The sequence below is a fragment of the Triticum urartu genome, chromosome 5 (genome assembly GCF_003073215.2).
Source record: "Triticum urartu cultivar G1812 chromosome 5, Tu2.1, whole genome shotgun sequence".
In the NCBI taxonomy this organism is placed as follows: Eukaryota; Viridiplantae; Streptophyta; class Magnoliopsida; order Poales; family Poaceae; genus Triticum; species Triticum urartu.
This window is the reverse complement of record NC_053026.1, coordinates 328043475-328053728: the sequence shown is the minus strand read 5'-3', so window position 1 is coordinate 328053728 and position 10254 is coordinate 328043475. Positions and strand designations below refer to the sequence as shown.

General features: G+C 49.8%; 2 protein-coding genes across 3 annotated transcripts; one reads left to right on the top strand and one right to left on the bottom strand.

The window, feature by feature from the left end:
• Positions 1-3695: 3695 nt before the first annotated feature.
• LOC125508851 (probable LRR receptor-like serine/threonine-protein kinase At4g37250) lies at positions 3696-6960 on the bottom strand. Its single transcript, XM_048673645.1, has 2 exons — positions 4663-6960; positions 3696-4568 (listed from the first exon to the last, which is right to left on the bottom strand). Exons 1-2 carry the CDS (start codon positions 6401-6403, stop codon positions 3862-3864), a joined length of 2448 nt encoding a protein of 815 aa, XP_048529602.1. The 5' UTR covers positions 6404-6960; the 3' UTR covers positions 3696-3861.
• A 144-nt stretch (positions 6961-7104) lies between these two features.
• Positions 7105-9848, top strand: LOC125508853. 2 transcript variants are annotated; one of them, XM_048673646.1, is made up of 6 exons: positions 7105-7310; positions 7395-7619; positions 8034-8298; positions 8371-8474; positions 8570-8840; positions 8938-9848. In XM_048673646.1, exons 1-4 carry the CDS (start codon positions 7252-7254, stop codon positions 8416-8418), a joined length of 597 nt encoding a protein of 198 aa, XP_048529603.1. In that variant the 5' UTR covers positions 7105-7251; the 3' UTR covers positions 8419-8474; positions 8570-8840; positions 8938-9848. The 2 variants fall into 2 exon arrangements, with proteins under 2 accessions (XP_048529603.1, XP_048529604.1); XM_048673647.1 differs by having other exon boundaries at positions 7112-7310; positions 8383-8474.
• Positions 9849-10254: the final 406 nt, after the last annotated feature.

The window sequence follows — 10254 nt, the reverse complement described above, 5'->3', positions numbered from 1 at the left end:
ATTATTCCATCTAAACTTTGGAACAATCAATTTGTTTCCAAAGAAAGAGGAGGTTGTGCGCATTGAACAGTTCAAACCGATATGTCTGCTTAATGTGAGCTTCAATTTTTTTACTAAGGTTGCCACGAACAGGCTCATGTAGATTTCCCATTCTGTTGTGCAACCAACACAGACAGCTTTCCTGCTTGGGCGAAACGTTCTAGAAGGGGTTGTGGTCCTACATGAAACTCTTCATGAAATTCATTCGAAGAAACTAGATGGGGTTATTTTGAAAGTGGATTTTGAGAAGGCGTATGACAAGGTCAAATGGTCGTTTCTCCAGCAAGCCCTACGGATGAAGGGGTTCAATGAAGCTTGGAGGAAACAGGTGGATTCTTTTACTCAGAAAGGTAGTGTTGGATTAAGGTAAATGATGACACATGTCATTATTTCTAGATGCTTAAAGGATTACGACAGGGTGACTCGATGTATCTTGTTCTATTTAACATAGTAGCGGATATGTTGGCAGTCCTTATTAGTCGTGCTAAAGAGAATGGCCAAGTCAATGGACTAGTTCCACATTTGGTGGATGGGGGAGTGTCCATATTACAATACGTCGATGACACGATTCTTTTCATGGAACATGATATTGCTAAAGCTAGAAATATGAAGTTAGTGCTTTGTCTTTTTGAACAGTTATCGGGCCTTAAGATTAACTTTAACAAAAGCGGATTGTTCTGCTTTGGGAGAGCAAAAGAGGAACAAGACGCATATAAACAACTGTTCGGCTGTGAAATGGGTTCGCTACCGTTTAGCTACCTACGGATTCCCATTCATCATCGCCGCCTGACTAATAAGGAGTGGAAGTGCATTGAAGATTGCTTCGAAAAAAGGCTAAGCTACTGGAAGGATAAGCTTATGTCCTATGGAGGTCGCCTCGTCCTAATAAACTCGGTGTTGATGAGTTTGCCGATGTTCCTCCTATCTTTCTTTGAGATACCAGTAGGGGTATGCAAAAGACTAGACTTCTATCGATCCCGTTTTTTCTGGCAATCTGATGAGGATAAGAAGAAGTACAGGTTGGCTAGATGGGATATCATTTGCAGGCCCAAAGATCACGGTGGGCTAGGGATAAAAAATTTAGAAGTTAAAAATAAATGCCTTCTCTCCAAATGGCTTTTTCGTCTATCCACTGAGACCGAAGGCACGTGGATTCAAATTTTATGTAATAAATATCTTCAATCTAAGACTCTGGCCCAGGTCAATGCTAGACCTAATGACTCACCTTTCTGAAAAGGATTGATGAAGGTGAAAGTCTCCTTTTTTTAGAGGGTTAAATTCATCGTTGGTATTGGTCTTTCGACCAGATTCTGGGAGGATACATGGTTAGGGGAGACGCCCTTAGGCCTCCAATATCCCGCTCTTTATCATATTGTACAACGTAAGGAAGATTATATTGCTACAATATTGAATTCGGCCCCCCCTTAATATCCAATTCAGGAGGTCTTTGGTGGGGGACGGTGGACTTCATGGTTACACTTGGTCCGTATGTTGATAGCAGTTCAACTCTCTAACCAAGCGGATACCATTTTTTTTGGAAACTATCAGTGAATGGTAGTTTTCCTGTGAAGTCTTTGTACATGGATGTTATTGATACTGGGTCAATTCCGAGATCACTTCACATATAGAGGGCTAAAGTTTCGCAAGAATTAAAATCTTCATATAGTTTGTGCACAAGGGAGTGATCTTGAAGAAAGATAATTTGATTAAGCAAAACTGGGTTGGGAGCCCTCGTTGTAGTTATTGCGATCAGGATGAATTTATTGAACACCTCTTTCTTGACTGTCTCTTGGCAAAATTATTGTGGCGTACGATACATATAGCCTTCAACGTTAACCCTCAATTTTGCATGAACACGTTATTTGGAACGTGGCTAAATGGAGTGGATTTAAACATAACGAGACATATTTGGATAGGAGTATGCACATTATTATGGGTTATAGGAACACTAGGAATGACATAATCTTCAACCGGAAAAACTTTATCAACTTTTTGCAGGCTATCTACAGAGCTACTGCTTGGATCCGTGCGTGGTCGTTACTCACCCATACGGATTCCAGGGAGCGTTTGGATACTGGGTGCAACAGATGGAAGACGGTCACACGCGGTATCTTCAACCGATTTGGATGACGAGCTACTAATAGGCTAGATGTGTAGGCATCCTGGCCTGTTGCTATTTTCGCTGGATGTGGCACATTTTTATTTCATTTTGTTTTGCTCCGTTTGAGAGCCAAACTTGCACTACAGACTTATGTTCGTACTTGTTTTAATATAATGGCCGCATGCATCAATCTGATGCAGAGGCCAGGGGTTATCCTCCTTTTCCAAAATAAAATTATGTTTGTGGACGGAGGAAGTAGTAATTACGAGCTCCCTCTGTATAAAACATGGTTTTTTACTTGTCCTTTCAAAATAAATAGGAAAAACACAAGAAATAGGAAAATCAAATGAATTCTGCCAAGATACTTTAGTGGATGGAAATTGTCTTTTGAAAATAGAGTGCAAATGAATGCTAAGGAAAAAAAATCATAAGAATTTTAATACTGCAAATCAAATGGCCAACATTAGGCAAATTCATAATGATCTAAAACCCTAAATATTCTATGAAATTCTTTTGACTCAAATGAGCCATCACACGCTAGTTTGAACCAATGGTTTCTGAGACTATCTTTCACAAAATCTGAAAGCATTGCCTTTCACGTGGCCAGTTCAGAGTACATCTATATCATCTCTTGAAAACCAGGGAGTTTGACTGCTAGCTTCACCACACGGACAGCCATGGTAACCAACCTAGACCAGATCCGGGAGGAGAGGTTTTAACCCAACGGCTCCGGAACAAAACGCATAGCCAGCAAGTATACTGCACTAAGATAATGTTGCAGCAGTGCAGCCTGCAGCAAGGAGTGGGTGTATGTGTATTGTTTTGTTGCGTGTCCGAGAGCGAGAGTGGTTGGTGCCCATCTCGCATGTCCATCCCCCGAGTCCCAACACTTTTTGGAGTTTTCTGATGCACAAATAGAATATATCTGGGATCCATGTTTGTGTCGTCGCCCAAAGGATCACGGGTGTTGTACAGTACATGCTCGGCGGTATCCTGAATGGTACACCGCCACGACAAAGCAAATGTAGCCTGAAAACGAAATGAATGTAGGTTGCTACGAGTATGGCATAATGGCAACATGGGAAAAGGCATAATAAAGAAGCAAATGGCGATAAGAAGGCATGTACTGTACTACTACTAGTAGTTCAGTAGGTGTTCCCAGTGGTACACACCCGCCAAAACAAATCCATCCTGAAAATGATTCTACTCCCAACAGTTCCATGGAGTCCTACAAGTATAGCAACATGGGATAAGGAAGCAAATGGCAAGACGTGTACTGGTTGTTCGGTACCATCGTATTGAATGCCATTTGGGCAGAGTTTTGGCCATGCAGAGTGTATGTATCCAAGGGACTCCTGTAGATGGATCTTGGAAGATCCAAGCTGCAATTGACCAAGACGCATGCAGACCGCTTTGATGACCAGGGTGACAAACGAGTGCTTTCTAGGCTGGTGCGAGATTAGTACAGCGGCGATAACATGTTGGTCTTATTTTGTGTCCAGACGTTTGATCGGGAGAGATGCAAGTAAGTAGAACGGACCATCAACATCCGGGATGCACGAGCGAGCACGCACCAATTCCTTTCAGAAACTGGACGGGACAAAAATCATGGTGTACAGCACAAGAAAACCACGAGCACCGGAGAAGAAATCAACAAGCAGAACTCGCCATGGCCAATGGAGGAGGGGAAGGGGAAGGGATGATCGGAACGGTCGAGGTCGTCACTGTCGCTGCGCGGAGGCGGAGGAGTTGGAGGAAGGAGACGGGATCCTGTCGATGGCCTGGAGCACGTCCTTCATGGCGGGCCGCTTGCCGGGCGCCGCGGCGCAGCACGCGAACCCCAGCCTCAGGCAGCTCGCCAGCGTCTCCTCCCTGCCCTCCATCTCCCCCCGCAGCGCCGCGTCCGCCAGCAGGAACGCCTGCTGCCCGCTGTCCTCCCCCGCCGCCCACTGGCAGAGCTCCACGCTCGTCAGCGCGCGCCCGGCCACCAGTTCGAGCAGCACCATGCCGAACGAGTACACGTCCCACTTGGCGCTCGGCTTCGTCGGGTTCTTGGCCGCCTCCGGCGCCTGGTAGTGCGCGGCCGCCTCCGCGGAGGAGGAAGGCCCGGCGCCGGCCAGCGGGCTCGCCCCTCCTCCTGCTGTCCCGGGTGGCGGCGGCGACAGGTCCGGCAGGCTCTTGGCCGACCGCTTGCTCCCGAACCGCCCCGCCGGCTTCAGCCTGCTGTCCCCGGCGCCGCGGACCAGCCGGTGGATGCCCAGGTCGGCCAGCAGCGGCTCCATGTCCGCGTCCAGGAGGATGTTGCTGGGCCTCACGTTGCCGTGCACGCACTTCTTGTCGTGGAGGTAGGCCAGGCCGCTCGCCACGCCTCGCGCGATGCGCAGCCGCGCGCTCCACCCGAGGCTCATCGGCGGCGTCCCCGGCTTCCCTGCTCAGCGATCCATCGAGCCGCGTCAGCAATGCGCAGCCAACGCTAAATGAAATTAATGGCGCGTCTACGTCGAGTTGGGTTGCGTGCTTACTTTTCACGGAGGCGTTTGCGAGGCTGCCATTGGCGGCCAGGTCGTGGATGAGGAGCATCTCGTCGGGGCCCCAGTAGAAGCCGCGGAGGCGCAGGATGTTGCCGTGACGGAGCTTGGCGATGGCGCGCATCTGCGCGTCGAACTCGCTGAACCGCCTCACGCCGGCGTCCTCGCTGCCGATCCTGCGCACGGCCAGCGCCGCGCCGTCGGCCAGCACCGCCTTGTACACGATGCTGTCGCCCGCCGCGCCCAGGATGTAGGCCGACGCCTTGAGCAGCGTCTCCAGCTCCAGCTCCACCTCGCCGTCCACCGTCACCAGCACCGACCTCTCTTTCGCCTTCTTGGCTGCCACCGCTCCCTCGCCTGCCTTGTGGTTCTCCTCCTTGGCAACGAAGGAGGAAGACGTGTCCGTCACATCCTCCTCCGTGTCGTCGCTGTCGTCGCCTGCCTTCTTCCCGGGACAGCACGACAGGCTCCGGCCGGCGACGTCGGGCGACTCGTCCGACGGTTCCGGCTTCTTGAACACCGCTGCTCCCATCCTCTGCTTCGCCACCTCCTGCCGCTGCTTTCGTTTCCTCACCTGGTACACGTAGAAGAACACCGCGAACAGGACGGCGATGCCGGCCACGTCGCCGGCGGCAATGGCTATGATGGTGGCCAGCTTCAGTCTGCCTTGTCCTCCTCCTGATGACGGCGCTCCACTGCCGGGCATCGTCTCGGTCGGGTTGTTGGGTATGGCCGCAAGGGCCGGGGGCGACTTTGCCGTCCCCTTCGGGGGATCCACGGCGGAGGTGGAAGCATCGGAGCAGAGGCTGTCGAGCGGCCTCCCGCACAGCTCGTCGTTGCCCGCGAACGCCGTCGCCCTCTGCGCCACGAACGGCGCCACCGTCGGGATCGCGCCGGTGAGTTTGTTGAAGGACAGGTCGATGGTGACGTTGGCCGGCAGGTGCGACGCCATTTCCAGCGGTATGGCCCCGGCGAGCCGGTTGGAGGAGAGGTTAACATACCGCAGCGCGGCGCCTCCGAAGTCCGCCGGGAGCGTGCCGTTGAGCATGTTGGAGCTGACGTCGAGCACCTGCAGCGCCGGGAACCCGCCGCCGGGGAGCGCGCCGGAGAAGTAGTTGCTGGAGAGGGAGACGGCGGTGAGGTTCTGGAGCAGGGTGAGGTTCCCCGGTATGGCGCCGGAGAGCGCGTTGCCGGCGAGGTTGAGGGCGCGGAGGCTGCGCAGCTGGCCGACCTGCTCCGGCAGCCCCCCCGTGATGCCGTTGCTGGCGAGCGAGAGGATGCGGAGCTCCGGCGCGCGGAACAGGTCGACGGGGAGGGTGCCGTTGAGCGCGTTCCCGGAGAGATCGAGGTGGCGGAGGTGCTCGATCCGGCCCAGCTCCGGCGAGATGGGGCCGACGAGCTGCTCATTGGGCAGGATGACGCTGACGACCCTCATCTGGTCCGACGAAGACGTGGCGGGGAAGGCCATGCAGACGACGCCGTTCCAGGCGCAGGGTGTGGGGTCGGCGTAGCCCCAGCCGGAGAGGGAACCGAGGGGGTCGGCGAGGAGGGAGGACTTGAAGGAGAGGAGCAGCACGCCGTCCTGGTCAAGCGCCACGGCGAGCTGCGACGTCGCGTGGACGGCCAGCAGCAGCACTAGAACCCACGAGATAGGGAGAAGCAGAGGGCGGCGAGCTGCGGCGGCCATGGATGCAGCAGGGCGGCCGTGGCTGTGCGATGGTAATGGCAATGGCATGTGGTAGCATGGAGGTCGGAGAGGGCATAAGAAGCAGGGTTTTGGGTGGCGACGCTGGCTCTGCTCCTCACTCCCTTGGATTGGTTGAGGTGGTGGTTCACCAAAACTGCGCCAAAGGTTGAAGGAGGAGGGAGAAGATGCGGGAGTGAGTGAGTGGAGTCAGAGCGTAGTCAAGAGTGAATTAGATCCCCTCTTGGTATCCTAAAGTATCGAAACATTGGAGTTGGGAGCCAAAGGGTGTGCTCTGCGTGAGAGTGTAGTGGGGTTTGGTTGATGGTGCTCTGTTTTCTGCGTTTGCGTGTGAACTTTTGGGCCCGGCGTCCCAAGCCCTCAGCTCATGCATATGCATAGAAGGAAGGAAGGAAGGGGGTGAAGCGGAATTGGTGAAAAGGTGGCTGCTTTGGGCCAGGGCAAGGGCCCCTTTTCACAAAGATGAAAATAGGAGTGCCGAATCATGCAAAGGGGTGGTATGGTGGTATACATACACGCACAAAAGTAGCTAATTCGTGTGTGAAAAGTACTAGCATATTTGCAAGATCCAGCTGTGATGATTTTTTCCTAGACAATCGAGCTGTGATGATACAAAACGGCGATAGAGAGGACGGGGGACCAATAGGTGCGATACGTACGGGGCAACGTCCACGGCGCATGTGGAGTGTACCGTTGGTACATAATATGAACCGCGGTACGTGACGGAGATGGACACAAGTTCCCTCAAGACAACGGCCTACACATAGCGGAGGAAAATAAATGCCAGCTCGGGGCCACCACAAAGGCCGAGCCCCCAACCCCTACCCCGGCCCTTCATTTCGACTGATCTACATCGCCATCAGCAAAGACGAGAGGTCATGGCGACGCCGGAGGAGGTCGGCAATGGACTGGAGTTCTTATCAGATCTGGTGGATAGGTATGGTTGCTAGTTAATCCTGTGGACGTACTTACTCTGAATCTTTTGCGGCAACTACTCAAGGATGCGTGGGGCGATTTGCAGGTTCCCCTTGCTGGATCTTGCATCAAGCGATTTCAATCCAGCGGGTGAGCCAGATACTTGTTTTACACAGTCAGCTGTTGAATCGAGCATGGGAGATATTGGCGATGCGCCGCTTACAATCCAGGTCGCCGAGAACAACGGCTGCGAGGAACTGAGCTTGTCGGCGGCCGATTCACAACAATCAACAGGAAAAGATGACCGTCAGGCCCCCGGGTGGACAAAAAGGTACCCCTCTGTTCGTCTTGTTCAGTCCGAACTCAGAAAACAAGTAGGCCGAAACATATCTGAAAATATATTGATGGTCATAATTTTGTAGCTGTTCATGGTCAACTATGAAGCTAGTACGCTAAAGATTTGTCTGGACATTTTAGATCTCTGACATAGCTGTTCATGGTCAACTATAATACTGTAAAAATGTATTTGCAAGGGTCTCCACATACCTGACGAAAAAGAAGGCAAACATCAGTTTGTCTCTGTACGTACTCGACTTTGAAGCTAGTATTGTATCACATACCTGAATAATTTAAAATCTCCAAATGTATTGATGTATTACATGTTGCTCACGTGTTAAATTTGTATTCTTTAGTAAAAGGAAGGGAACCCTTTACCCTCAAGATTGATTCAGTATTAATGATGCAGGGTTCATATTGGGCGAGCCCCTCTCGAGCGTCCACCTTGTGCTGGAAGAGTATGTGCCCTTGAGAAAACATTAAGAGGATATGCGGAAAAGAGAACAGATACCGTTCTAGTACCAGCTGTTGGATACAACTTCGGTTCATTGGGAGAGGCGTACGACTCCTATAACCTATATTCGTGGGAAATTGGATTGGGAATAAGATACGGAAAAAGTAGGCTCAACGTCGAGAGAACCAAATGTATGCAAGAGATAGTATGTGGATGCTCGGTGAGTTCGAAATAGATTTATTATCCAGTTTGCTGCAATGGTTTCGTGAAAATGCACTGAACAATTTAAAAGGATATGTGCCAGCAAGCTGCCCCATGCACATATGAAGGCAATATATGAGGTTTCTTTTCGATCGAGAGGCGGATGATAACTATGAAGAGCGACGAACAAAGATAGTGAGTTGCTTCATTACTGCATTTAATATTAGTACTTGTAATTTAAGCTTTACGAATCTTGCTAGAAACTAACAAAGAATTTTTTTATGTACAAGGTGAACACACCACCGGAGTTCCACGCTAGCAAGATCTACACTCGAGCTATGTTTGAGAATTTTGGTGAGATCCTGTATGAAGCAGGACAATACAGTAGAAGTTAAAAATGGTTCGAAATATTACTTACACCGGTACCACCCAGAGAGATACGAGAAGTGGTGCAGAGTACTGTACATACTACATAGTGCATGTCGTCGCTGAGGATGAAGAACTCTCATGTGAATGTGGTAACTTCAAGCGCACAGGACTGTATGCTGCCATTCAGTTAAGGTACAGAATCACCATATTGAGACAAAAATTGTAGGATCAGTGTTCAGGCTTGCTTCAAAAAACCGTATATACTCAACAATTTAAAATTGCATTGCAGGTTCTTGATTTCTTGGGTATAGACAAAATTCCATCAAAGCATATCCTCAAAAGGTGGACAAAAGATGCAAGAGATATACTTCCAACCCACTTGTCACACCTACAAAGAGACAAGATTTCAGCCAATTCCATAACATTCAGACATTCAAATTTTTATACACATGCTTTAGAGGTTGTAAAACTTGGTGATGCAAATCCAATTGCATATGATTGTGCGATGGAACTTCTTAGGGCAGCAATGGATAAACTGACCTATTTAGCTGCTGAGCATGATGGTTTGGGTTTGCAACACAGAATTGAAATGAAGAAGACAAAAGGTACAGAATTGACTCTCTTCCAAGGAGCACAACATGGATACATGAGCGATGATGAAGGTAGCGCCGTCAAAAATTTCATTGGATTATCAGCTCCAGAACAGAAACGCAAGGCCGGTCGACCAACAAACAGCAGAGACAAGCCTCCATATGATGACCAGTCTGCAAAGAGCAAAAAAATTAAGGTCACATCACAAGTTGATACAGGTATTGGATGCAGTACAAGCAAACGAACACGGTTCTGCACTATATGTCGTGGCCCTAGTCACAAGAGCACAACGTGTCCCCTAAGAGGGGACACTGCTCAAAAGAAAAGGAAAGAATCAAAATGCTCAATCTGCGGAGTGGGAGGGCATCGGAAGAACACCTGCACATGGAAAGCAACCTACTCATGATCCTGTTATCGAACCATGAGTAATCTATACAAGCAGCTAGCATATTTACCCTCTATCCTGACTGCTCTCTACCATGCACCTGAAATACTTATGTACTGTCATCTTAGTAATACTAGAAGAACGCCCGTGCCGTTGCAACGGGGCCACATTAACTTTAAGGGTTCAATATTAATCATGTTAATAATACATTTAATATTCTCATACATATCAAGTGACACTGGCGACCTTTTTTGTCAATTTAGCAACGGGCTCAGTTGCAACGGGCTTTATCAGACAACTCGCTACTACTTAAACTACAACTATGGCTACCAATATTTTTTTGTCAATTTAGCTCAGCAATAGTACCTGGCTTAATAGACTGCTTTGCATTCACCCCCTCAGAAGACAGAGAGAACCAACTCAACATGTCAGAAGATTAACAGAAATTTCATTTGTATGGCATGAACATATAGCAGGAGCACCAACACATAGATCAGCAGAGAGCAGAGCACAGCATGCACACACTCGGGCCATCTATATCATACACACACAGCAACGCACACACGCATCACGTTGGCATACACATACAGAAAAGCGGGCACACACGCATCATGCGCATTGGCCGGTGCG